This window comes from Hemiscyllium ocellatum, chromosome 14 (assembly GCF_020745735.1).
Source record: "Hemiscyllium ocellatum isolate sHemOce1 chromosome 14, sHemOce1.pat.X.cur, whole genome shotgun sequence".
Taxonomy (NCBI): domain Eukaryota; kingdom Metazoa; phylum Chordata; class Chondrichthyes; order Orectolobiformes; family Hemiscylliidae; genus Hemiscyllium; species Hemiscyllium ocellatum.
This window is the reverse complement of record NC_083414.1, coordinates 21,468,424-21,481,728: the sequence shown is the minus strand read 5'-3', so window position 1 is coordinate 21,481,728 and position 13,305 is coordinate 21,468,424. Positions and strand designations below refer to the sequence as shown.

General features: G+C 41.0%; 1 protein-coding gene across 1 annotated transcript in view; it reads left to right on the top strand.

The window, feature by feature from the left end:
- Positions 1-13,305, top strand: part of stab1 (stabilin 1) — a 287,180-nt gene that overhangs the window by 269,704 nt on the left and 4,171 nt on the right. Inside the window, exons 66-67 of the mRNA XM_060835476.1 lie at positions 12,060-12,161; positions 12,738-12,878. Coding sequence (XP_060691459.1) covers positions 12,060-12,161; positions 12,738-12,878 — 243 coding nt within the window. The remainder of the gene's footprint in view (positions 1-12,059; positions 12,162-12,737; positions 12,879-13,305) is intronic.

Here is a 13,305-nt window from a genome sequence, read left to right as displayed (position 1 = left end):
TGCATGTGAGAGCGTATGAGGGAGAGTCTGTGAGAATAGCACTCCTACACGCGCGCACACACACACACACACTCCCACATGCACCCTCTCACAGTCTTATACCCCTTTACACTCACACTCATACACAGACACACACTCTCTTACAGACACCCATAAACCCCCACCCCCACCCAGACACACCCGTGCATAATGCGCATGTGTGTTTTGGGGGTGAATCTGTACTTGCAGAAGTACATTTTACTTTGCTCAAAAACTGCATGAATCCATGTAAGATTCTGTAAATCTGTTTTTTAGATTAGAATCAGTCTGACCATTGTGACACAGACAGTCTCACACAGGGCAGCTCTCACCTTCAATACATTAACAATTGGTGTCATGCTGAACCAGATAAAGTTCACCTGAGAATGTAACTTTAAACGTTTTGTGATTTACATAGTAAAGAACTGATACTGACATGGTCATTCTAACAGACAAGAGACTAAAACAATCCAGGTCTTGTTCTATATATAATTTCAGTTACATAACACTAAACGTTTGCTATAAATTCTGTCTTACAATCTTATACTCCACAACCACCTGATGAAGGAGCAGTGTCCGAAAGCTAGTGCTTTCGATTAAAACTGTTGGACTATAACCTGGTGTTGTTTAACTTTTAAGTTTGTACTCTGTCTATGCCTCTCAAACTTGTGTACCTTAATCAGTTTCCCCCTCAGCCTCCTCTGCTCAAGGGAAAACAAACCCAGCCTATTCACCATCTCCTCATGACTGAGACTTTTCATCCAAGACAACATCCTAGTGAATCTCCTCCACACCATCTCCATGTCAATCTTTCCAAAAGTGTGGTGGCCAGTACTGCACACAGTATTCTATCTGTGGCTTAGTCAGTGTTTTATAAAGTTGTCGCAAGATTCCCTTGCTTCTATATTCAACAACTGAAAAATGTGTTGCTGGAAAAGCACAGCAGGTCAGGCAGCATCCAAGGAGCAGGAGAATCGACGTTTCAGACATAAGCTCTTCTTCAGGAATTATGCCCGAAACGTCGATTCTCCTGCTCCTTGGATGCTGCCTAACCTGCTGCGCTTTTCCAGCAACACATTTTTCAGCTCTGATCTCCAGCATCTGCAGTCCTCACTTTCTCCTTCTATATTCGACACCTTGGCTAATGAAGACAAAGGCCCCATGTGCCACTTTCACCACTTGTCTACTTGTGATGACACCTCCAGGGATCTACCATTCATTGAGTATATCCTTCCCATTTTAGATCTTCCAAAATGCATCACCTCACACTAATCAGGACTAAATTCTGTCATTTGTCTGCCCAATTTACCAGCTGATCCATATCAGACTGTAACCTGAGACTATCCTCCTCACTGATTAACATCACCACCGATTTTCATGTCAGCTACAAACGTACTAGTTATATTTCTACATTCACATTAAATGTATGTAAAAGTACATAACAACAGCAAGGGTCCCAACACCAACCCCTATGGTGTACTGCTGGTCACAGGCTTACAAGAACATCTCTCCGTTATCACTTTTTGCCTCTTAACTGCAAGACTATTTTGATTCCAGTTTACCAACTTTCCTTGGATCCCATAATCTCTTACCATTTGTCAAAGGCCGTACTGAAGTCCACGTAAATTAACTGCACTACCCTCATCAATATATTTAGTTACCTTTTTAAAAAAAACTCAACTAAAATTAACCAGACAGGATTTCCCTCTGACAAATCCATGCTGACTATCCCTGATAATCCCTGTCTTTCCAAGTTTTTTTGATTAATCCCATCCCTCTTTTTTTTTCCCCAATAATTTCTCTACCACTGACATCAGATTAATTGATCTATAAATCCTTGGCCTATATCTACTGCCCTTCTTGAACAAAAGGAACCACATTGGCTATCTTGCAGTCATCTGGTACTTTGGCTTTGGTCAGCAAAGGATTAAATATATCCGCCATGGCCTGAGCAATTTCCTTCTTTGCCTCCCAAAGCAGTATGAGTTACATCTCATCAGGCCCTGCAGATTTATGCACACCAAAACATCTAATACCTCCTCCTTTTTAATCTTAACATGTTTCAAACCTCACCATCCCAACTGAAATTCCAGCTGCAATGGCTTTCTCCTCTGTAAACACAGATGAGAATTACTCATTTAAGATTTCACCCACATCCACTGGCACCATGCACAGGCCGTGCCTTTGGCCTCTCATAGATCTCACTCTTTCCCCGATAATCTTCTTGCTCTTAATATACCTACAAAATGCCGTGGGTTTGTTTTAATCCAATCGGCCAAAGATTTTTCATTGCTGCTCTTGCCTTCCTCAATTCCTTTTTTTGAGCAATCTCCTGCATTTGATGGGCCTCCCCGGTTTTTAATGCACCGCATCTAGCATTTGCTTCGTGTCTCTTTATCAAACTTCTAATATCCCTTGATATCCAGTATTCCCTGGACTTGCAGCCCTTGCCCTTCATGCTGGCCCTGAATTCTCACTCTACTTTTTTTAAAAAAGATTCCTACTTTCCAAATGTAAGTTGGAAGTGACCTGCAAGTAATTATTCCTAGACTGTTTGTCAGAGTTATGGTCAATATCCCCGAAATGCTTGGCCACTGAGACTTCAACCATTTGACCAGCTTCATTCTGTAGGATTAGGTGAACAGTGCTTTATTCCCAGTAGGACTATCATGTATTGGCACAATAAGTTCTTCTTGATGCACATTGAAAATTCCACCCCAGCTAATCTTTTCACACTAAGATGATTCCAGTTAACATTAGCAAAGTTGAAATCCTCTCCAAGTATAATCCTATTCCTTTCATGTCTTTCTGTGATTGATCAAAAAAGTCATTACAGCACGGTGGCTCAGTGGTTAGCACTGCTGCCTCACAGCACCAGGGTCCCAAGTTCGATTCCAGCCTTGGACAACTGTCTGTATGGAGTTTGCACATTCTCCCTGTGTCTGCATGGGTTTCCTCCCACAGTCCAAAGATGTGCAGGTCAGGTGAATTGGCCATGCTAAATTGCCCATAGTGTTAGGTGCATTCGTCAGAGGGAAATGGGTCTGATTGGGTTGCCCTTCGAAGGGGTAGTGTGGACTGGCTGAGCCAAAGGGCTGGTTTCCACACTGTAGGGAATCTAATCTATATTACGGGAACTTCCCAAACTGAACTAGTCGCATTTGGCCCATGTCCCTCTAAACCCTTCTTATTCATAGACACAGCCAGATACCTTTTAAATGTTATAATTGTACCCACCTCTACTACTTCCTCTGGCAGCATGTTCCATACACACACTGCCCTCTGAATGAAAAGGTTACCCCTCAGGTCCCTTTTAAATGTTGTCCCTCTCATCTTAAACATATGCTTTCTAGTTTTGGATTCCCCATCCTATTAAGAAGATCTTGGCTATTTACCCTATCCATGCCCCTTAACGATTTTATACATCTCTATAAGGCCATCGCTCAGCCTCTGACGCTCCAGGGAAAAAAGCCCCAGCCTCTTCAGCCTCGCCTTAAAGCTCAAATCCTCCAATTCTGGCAACACCCTTGTAAACCTTTTCTGCAGCCTCAAATTTAACAACATCTTTCCTACAGAAGGGCAAACAGAATTGCATACAGTATTCCAAGGGGCCTCACCAAAGTCCTGTACAGCTGCACCATGACCTCCCAACTCCTATACTCAATGTTCCAACCAATGAAGGCAAGTGTGCCAAACATCATTTTCACTATCCTGTCTACCTGCGACTCCACCTTCCAGGAACTGTGCATCTGCACCCATTGGGTCTCTTTGTTCAGCAACACTCCCCAGTGTCCTATCAGTAACTAAGTAAATCCTGCCCTGGTTTGCCTTACTAACATAAAACATCTTACATTAAACTCTAAAATCTCAATTAAATTCCATCTGCTACTCCTCAGCCAGTTTTTTATTATCAAAATACTGTTATACTCTGAGATAATCATCTTCACTGTCCACTACACAGCCTGTTTTGGTGCCATATGCAAATTTATTAGCTGTGTGTCATACATTCACATTCAAATTATTTATACAAGTGATGAAAAGCAGTGAATCCAGCACTGATCCTTGTGGTACACCACTGGTCACGGACCTCCAGTCCAAAAAGCAACCATCTACCACCCTCCTACTATCATGCCAATTTTAGATCCAATTGGTTAGCACTGCTGCCTCACAGCTCCAGAGACCCGGGTTCAATTCCCACCTCAGGCAACTGTCTGTGTGGAGTTTGCATATTCTCCCAGTGTCTTCGCGGGTTTGCTCCAGGGTCCTCCCACAGTCCAAAAATGTGCAGGTTAGGTGAATTGGCTATGCTTAATTGCCCGTAGTGTTAGGTGAAAGGGTAAATGTAGGGGAATGGGTCTGGGTGGGTTGCTCTGCGGAGGGTCAGAAGGGCCTGTTGGGCTGAAGGGCCTGTTTTCACACTAAGTAATTTAATCTAATCTAATCCCTCTGGATTCCTTGTGATCTAACCCCATCATATCTGCTGCTCCATTTCCCTCGAGGCCTATAGTATAATCTATTTTTTAATTGTAAGCTCTTCCCAAATTACTTCATTCAAAAACCCTTCAAAACATCCTCCCTCCTTACTGCAGGGATTGTTTCCTTTATCAATAATGCAATGCACCCATCTCTCTCACATCTCCCCCCATCACACCCAAACTTCTCTCCTGAAATATTGAGTTCGCCTCTGTTCTTTCTTCAGCTGCAGCAGAGATTGCAACCATATCGTATTCTCACTGATCAATGTTCTTACCAGTCAAGTTCCTTGTATTAAATAGATACAGTTTAGATTTCTGGACCTCCCATGTGCCTTATCCTGCCCATCCTTCTAGACTGTCCTAGCATTCCTATATGTGATTGGATCTTGCTCCCAACTTAACATCTACTGTACCCTATCCCCCGTTATTGTTTTTTTAAACAGAAGATAATGAGAACAATCGTAGACCCCAGGAAGCTATAAAACGTTGGAGCCAGAACATGCTGCAGCAGAGCCCCCATTCTTCACTGTGACATCCGTAATTGTTATACACTGCTGGACATGAACATCAAATGCATTAATCTGGAATTTCTATATTAGCAAAGGCATTAAGTCGTTTCACAAATTGACATGGGCAAGCCACCAGACTTACCACATCATCTCTCCTGCTCTCAGCCCAATCCTCATTCCACATCAACCCTTCAATGTACTTTGCTCAGTGACACCAATGACCAGCATGCTTCTACCAACTTGCTCCATCTGTAAATACATGTACACACATGTATCTACACAGAATGCCTCTTAAAACTCTTAGCATGTTTACTTAGCATTCACTCATTTTGCACTTAATTGAGATTGCCAGCTTCTATCCACTTAATTATTTTCTTGGTGCATCTTTCTTTTGATATCAGCACTGATTACAGAACACCAACCTCAGTGGGGGTGCATTGCTTTTTTAGTGCTCAGCATCTTTATTGCTCAATTACAGGCTGCCAGCTTTATGGCACACATTGGTTTTTAGCATAAAGTGAGAGGCAGGTACCTTGTCCTGACAGGAGACCAGAACAGTCAATGATGTGGATGCTTTCTATGTGGCTCCATGCTACAGTAATGTCAAACCTGCAACATGTATATGCCAGTTCGTGCAGCAAACACTGCTTCAAGCAAATGGTCATATGTAAAACTGAAAGGGGAGAAGTCCCTAATGGAATGAAGAGAGACTACATTCAGTCAGTGTGTAGCACCTAAGTCATGGGACTTGTCCCATGACACGAGAGGGATTAGGTATGATGGTAACGGACGAGCAGCGAGATGTGGAGAGAGTGAGAAAGTGGGTGAGAGCTGTTGAAAGGACATAATACATGCAATAGTTAGTTTCAAATGAACATACTAACAAGGAGCAGACGCAAGCCATTTGGCCCTTCAAGCCTGCTCTGCCATTCCAGACGATCATGGCTGATGTCGGTGTTGCAAATTCAATATTCCCATCAATTCACAAGAAACTATGATCCTTTTGCCTAACAAGAACCAATTCACCTCAACCTTAAAAATATTCAATGATCCCATCACCACCACTTTCTGATGCGCAGAGCTCCGAAGTTGCACAACTCTCAAAACAAAATCCCCTTATTTCTATCTTGAAAAGCTGACCTTTCAGTTTTAAAAGTGTCCTAAAATTCTGAACTCACCTACAAGAGTAAACATCCTTTTCCCGTCCACCTTTTCAGGACCATTGACAATCTTATCAACTTCAATCATATCACATCCTACTACTTCAAACTCAAGTGAAAACAAGCCTAGCTTTTCCAATCTTTCTTCTTAAGACTGCCCACTTGTTCCAGGCATCAATTCGGTAAACCTTCTCTGAATGATCTCCAAATGCATTTACATCCTTAAATAAGGAGACCATAACTACATATAGTTTGAGAAATGTAGCCTGAACAATGTCCTGAATATTACTCAAATCACCCATAATAATTGATGCCCTTTGCAAAGCCTCCACTTTTGCTTAGCTTCCTGTACTTCTTGAATGTCATATAGCTCTAAAATTCAAAGCCCAATCCTCATAATGTTTCAGCCATATCTCTGTAATGGCTACGAGATCATATTTATTCACTTCAATGTGCACTAGCAATTAATTTCTAATGCCACGAATATGAATACAACAAGATACAAAGCCTTTATTTTTATTTTTTGTCTTATCTTTTTTCCAGCAACTAGTCTTGACTGCAGATGTATTCTTTTTCTCACATCCCTTCCTGTGATTCTGTGGCCTTCAGTTTCAACATCAGCATTTTGCTTTACAGTCTGGACTTTATCCCTCAAGTTGTTACATTTGCCAAAGGTTGATCCCTCACCACCATCCCTCAAGCCCTCATACCCCTTTTCTTGCCACCCCACTGGGGTTTAAAGCCCTATCTACATCCTTAGGCATGCAATCGGTGAGAACACCAATCTAGTGCTGTTCAGATCTAGACCATCCCAAAATTTACTGACCCCAGTTTTCCCATTACTGTTGCCAGTGCTAATGAACTAGAACCCACTTCTTACACACTGTTGTTTGAGCCACACATTCGTTTCTCCACATCTACTCATCCTGTCCATTTTCACATGGCTCAGGTAGCAAAGCAGATAGTCACCTTTGAAGTTGTGTTCAGTGCTGGTCGCCACATTACAGGAAGAATGTGGAGGCTTTGGAGAGGGTACAGAAGAGGATTATCAGGATGCTGCCTGATTTGGGGGGGGGGGGGGTGAAGTAAACATGTGGCTAAGGGATTGGTGTGGGAAAGAGAGATTCCACTTCATGGGGCATTGGCATCAGGGGGGATCTGTACCGTTGGTACGTTCTCCGCCTGAACCGATCAGGTACCAATGTTCTAGCGGAGAGGATAAATAGGGTGGTCAGTAGGACTTTAAACTTGAGTTGGGCGGGGGGGGGGAGGGAAAGTGAAAGCGACAGGGAGTATGGAGTTAAATGGAAAGATAAGCAACAGGATAGCATATGTGCAGGTGGATTTAAACTCGAGGCAGACTGGGAATGCAGCAAAAAGGAAGGATAACTTAGGACATCTTATGACTTCCAATATCTCTAATAATAAAGTTAGCATTAAGGCACTTTACCTGCATGCTCGTAGCATTCATAACAAAGCAGATGACACAGATAATAGTGAATGATTATGATGTGGTAGGCATCACAGAGACGTGGTTACAGGGGGGGTTAGGACTGGCAGTTAAACTTCCAAGGATTTTCAACTTATCGAAAAGACAGGGAGGTGGGCAGAGGGGGTGGGGTTGCCTTGTTAATTAAGAACAAAATTAAATCTATGGCACTGAGTGACATAGCGTTGGATGATGTGGAGTCTGTGTGGGTGGAATTGAGGAACCACAAAGGCAAAAAAGCCATAATGGGAGTTATGTACAGACCTCCTAACAGTGGTCAGGACCAGGGGTGCAACATGTACTGGGAAATAGAGAAGGCATGTCAGAAAGGCAAGGTCACTGTGATCATGGGAGACTTCAATATGCAGGTGGACTGGGTAAATAATGTTGCCAGTGGATCCAAGAAAAGGGAATGCATGGAATGCTTACAGGATGGCTTTTTGGAACAGCTTGTCACGGAGCCCACAAGGGAGCAGGCTATTCTGGACCTAGTCCTTTGTAATGAACCAGACTTTATAAAAGATCTTAAAGTAAGGGAACCCTTAGGAAGCAGCGATCATAATATGGTCGAGTTCAGTCTGCAGTTTGAAAGAGAGAAGGCAAAATCGGATGTAATGGTGTTACAGTTAAATAAAATGTAATTATGAGGGCATGACAGAGGAACTGACAAAAATAGACTAGAAGCAAAGCCTAGCGGGGAAGACAGTAGAGCAAAAATGGCAGGAGTTTGTGGGTATAATTGAGAACACTGTACAGAGGTTCATCCCCAAGAAAAAAAAAGATTATCCGGGGAGGGATTAGACAGCCATGGCTGACAAAGGAAGTCAGGAAATGTATTAAAGAAAAAGAGAGATCCTATAAAGTGGACAAGAGCAGTGGGAAATCAGAAGATTGGGAAGGCTACAAAAACAAACAGAGGATAACAAAGAAAGAAATAAAGAAGGAGAGGATCAAATATGAAGGTAGGCTAGCCAGTAATATTATAAATGATAGTAAAAGTTTCTTTCAATACATAAGAAACAAACGACAGGCAAAAGTAGACATTGGGCCACTTCAAACTGATGCTGGAAGCCTAGTGATGGGAGATAAGGAAATAGCAGGAGAACTAACAAGTACTTTGCGTCAGTCTTCACAGTGGAAGACATGAGTAATATCCCAACAATTAAAGGGAGTCGGGGGCTGAGTTGTGTATGGTTGCCATGACAAAAGAGAAAGTGCTAGAAAAGCTAAAAGGTCTTAAAATTGATAAATCTCCTGGCTCTGATGGGATACACCCTAGAGTTTGAGAGAGGTGGCTGAGGAAATAGCGGAGGCATTGGTTGAGATCTTACAAAAGTCACGAGTCAAGGAAAGTCCCGGATGATTGGAAGATGGCTGTTGTAACCTCCTTGTTCAAGAAAGGATCAAGACAAAAGATGGAAAATTATAGGCCAATTAGCCTAACTTCAGTTGTTGGTAAAATTCTAGAATGCATCATTAAGGATGAGGTTTCTAAATTCTTGGAAGAGCAGAGTCTGATTAGAACACGTTGGAATATAAAAGCACGGTTGTGCTACTGAGACTTTATAAAGCTCTGGTTAGGCCCCATTTGGAGTACTATGTCCAGTTCTGGTCCCCACACCTCAGGAAGGGCATACTGGCACTGGAGCATGTCCAGCAGAGATTCACACGGATGATCCCTGGAATGGTTGGTCTAACATACGAGGAACGGCTGAGGATCCTGGGATTGTATTCATTGGAGTTTAGAAGATTGAGGGGAGATCTAATAGAAACTTACAAGATAATACATGGCTTGGAAAGGGTGGATGCTAGGAAATTGTTTCCGTTAGGCGAGGACTAGGACCCGTGGACACAGCCTTAGAATTAGAGGGGGTCAATTCAGAATAGAAATGCGGAGACATTTCTTCAGCCAGAGAGTGGTGTGCCTGTGGAATTTATTGCCACAGAGTGCAGTGCAGGCCGGGACGCTAAACGTCTTCAAGGCAGAGATTGATTGGTTCTTGATGTCACAAGGAATTAAAAGGCTATGGGGAGAATGCTGGTAAGTGGAGTTGAAATGCCCATCAGCCATGATCGAGTGGCAGAGTGGACTCGATGGACCGAATGGCCTTACTTCCACTCCTCTGTCTTATGGTCTTATGACCTATACGAACAGGCTAGAAAAGCTCAGTTATCTTTGCTGGAGCAGCAGAGACTAAGGAGAGTCGTGATAAAAGTCTATAAAATTATGAGATGCATAGATCAGGTTGATGGTCAGAATCCTTTTCCCAGAGTTGAAATGTCTATTACAGGGGGCATACATTTAAAGGTGAGCTGGGAAAAAAGTTTAAAGGAGATGTGAGGAGCAAGTCTTTTTTTTATTTTACACAGAGTGGTAGGAGTCTGGGACACACTGTCAAGGATGGAGGTGGCAGCAGACATCATATGTATTGAAGGGACTTTTAGATAAGCACATGAATATGCAAGGAATGGATGGATATAGACCAAGGGTAGGCAGAAAGGACTAGTTTAACTTGGCATCATGTTCAGCACAACATCATTAGGCCAAAGAGCCCATTTCTGTGCTGTACTGTTCTAAGTTTTACTTTTTAAATGTAGCACTTGAATTCCTAAACTGTCAGCAGAATGTCTTTCCTAGTTCTACCTATGCTGCTGGTACAGACATGGATCATGACCACTGAATCCTCCCTATCCCACTGCAGGTCCTTGTCCAGTCCAGAGCAAATAACACACCATTTAGGATCAGTCAGAAAACAGACTCATCTGAACTCTTGCAATTTACTGCAGGGAAAAAAAGTGTCAAAGTGTCAATCTCCCTCACTGTCATGCCCCCTACAATCATATATTCCTTCTTACAGGAAGCCAAAGTGTGGGTAGAATGCAACAGTGCAGTGCACAGTTCTAATCCACTCTACAGCCCTCACCCATCCAAACCTTTTGGACAATTGCAAAGCCTGAGCATAGATTAAACATGGTACGGATCAAAAGATGTGAATAATACTGTTCAATCCTCAAATATAACTTGAATCAATAATAAAAATAATAATTGTTTTACTAAATGTAAGTGAAAAGAATTTGAATAGATAGACAGTGTTCTTCAGCCAATGAATAAAGACCAAGTACAGGACTCAAGCATATTGCCACAAATATTGCCACAAATATTACCTACTTGGTTAGCTTTTATGAATAAATAAAAACTTTATTTAGATTTTTTTTTTTAAAAATAGTGGACAGGATAGCCAAATTCTACTATTTCATTTGGTGGCTTTAAGTGAAGATCATACATTTTTTTTCCTCTATAACAACCTAAATTGAATGACAGCACTCATCATATGAAATGCATTATCCTTTTACTTGAGGAAAAATAAGGTTAAAGATCTCACAACACCAGATTATAGCCCAACAGGTTTATTTGGAAGCACGAGATTTTGGAGTGCTGCTCCTTCATCAAGTGGTTGTGGATTGTAAGATCGTAAGACACAGAATTTATGGCAAAAATTTACAGTGTGATGTAACTGAAATTATGCATTGAAAAATACCTGGATTGTTTGTTGTCTCTCATCTTTTAGAATGACCATGTTGGTTTCAGTTCTTTATGCGATTTACGTATGAAAGAACTGAAACCAACATGGTCATTCTAAAAGATGAGAGACGTAACAAACAATCTAGGTCTTTTTCCAATATAGAATTTCAGTTTCATCACACTGTAAACTTTTGCTATAAATTCTGTGTCTTATGATCTTATACTCCACAACTGCCTGAAGGAGCAGCGCTCCGAAAGCTAATGCTTCCAAATAAACCTGTTGGACTATAACCTGGTGTTGTGCGATTTTTACCTTTGTACATCCCAGTCCGATACCAGCATCGCCAAATCAACATTTCACAAGGTTAAGTATTCATAATTCAAAAACATCAAGTGGCCTTTACATAGACAAGTGCTGACTTTGCTTTTTGTTTGGCTGATGCCTATATTCACATATTCGCTAAGCCTGGTATAATGTCCTAAATACATGATAGAATCATCTAATGAAGAAGAAAGCTTTATTCAAGTGTGTTATAACGATTATTTATACAAAATCCACGGTTTTCAGTGACCACGTTGTTAAATTTTAAAAATTTGTGAATTATAAACTTAATTATAAACCAGAAAATTATTAGAAATGGATAAGTCAATATTTGTGGAGAGATATTGCTGGAACTCCTTAGCATTTCCATTTTTATTTCCAATTTTCTGCATCCACCTTACTTTGCTTTTGTAACATTAAGGTCAGTGTTTTAATTTTATTCCACAAATGGAGAAATTACTTTGAATAGATACAGTAATAATATTGACAACTCCTATTTATTGGCTGTAGTTTAAAATGGAATCAAATTTATTGTTGAACTAACTCTACTTTCATGATGGCAGGGCTCAAAGCTGGTGAATGGCCGGCATATTATGGAATGGGATTTAGTTGCCAGCAACGGAATTATACATGTCATAGAGGGACCTTTAATAACTCCTCATCCAGTAAGTACTTCGCAGAAGATTACAAACACTAGCGGCCTTGGTTCAAAATTGAAATTTTCAAAAGATAAAATGGTTAGTTACATCTTCCAACTCAAACGATTCAGAATTAAACCCAGCTTAGATTGATGGCAGGAGTCGACTTCACTTTTGTTCCTACTGAAATAGCATGTTTGTGAGGTTGGTGGGGCCAGGGGTGTTGATAGCGAGAGGGGAAGAGAATAGATTTTCAATTCACTTTGCAGTGGATACAAAGTATTCATAGTTCAGGATCAACTATGGTTTCAAGGAAATACCTAAATTATTACAGAAGGATTTTTGGAGTAAAATTTGAAGTCTATTGCTTGGGGATTAAATGCAGAGAACTTCTCCTTTACCAAACCAGTGTTTATACTTGATCTGAGACCATCTAATAATGATACTGGTAAAAAAAAAGTTGAAATACATGTTTCATTCCACATTGCTGACCTTTTGACAACTAACTTGATACTAAAAATCTTTGCATGATGTTCCAAGAACACAAATGATTTTGTAAATGTAAGAAACTTTGCTAATCAGCAAGCCCTTTTTGTTCTGTAGGCTTTGGTTTCTGCAAATTTATCCAATGGTGTCCTTGGAGCAACTTTACTTCTAGGACTAGGATGTTTGATTGCCGCAATAGTTGGAGTGAGTTTTTGTCTCCGACGCAGGAGAGAGATTTTCCAATTTCAGTACTTCAAGGTATGTCAAATTGTGTTACAATCCAATGATTCATCCTGGCACTGATTCTTCATAGCCCACCTTGATGTTACATAATAAATAGCACTGTGTTAGCCTGCAATAACTCACAAGAATGCACAGATACTCACATTGGGATATTCCCACTGGCTTCGGAACCCTGATACAAAACATCAAATAGAGGTCTGAAGTCTAAACTAAGAAATACACAGTCACTTGGCAGTGATATCCAAATTGACCAATTAGTGCTCATCTTGATCAGAGATTAAAAATCCAACTCTTGGGTTCTGCATTTACACAGTTCATTTGTGGTGCTATCCTTGTGTAAACATTAAGTCTATGCTATTACTTATAGAACAGTAGAATGTTATTGATATCACGTCAAATTACACCCAGCTAAGTGCTGTGGATTACGGTCTTCAAATTAATT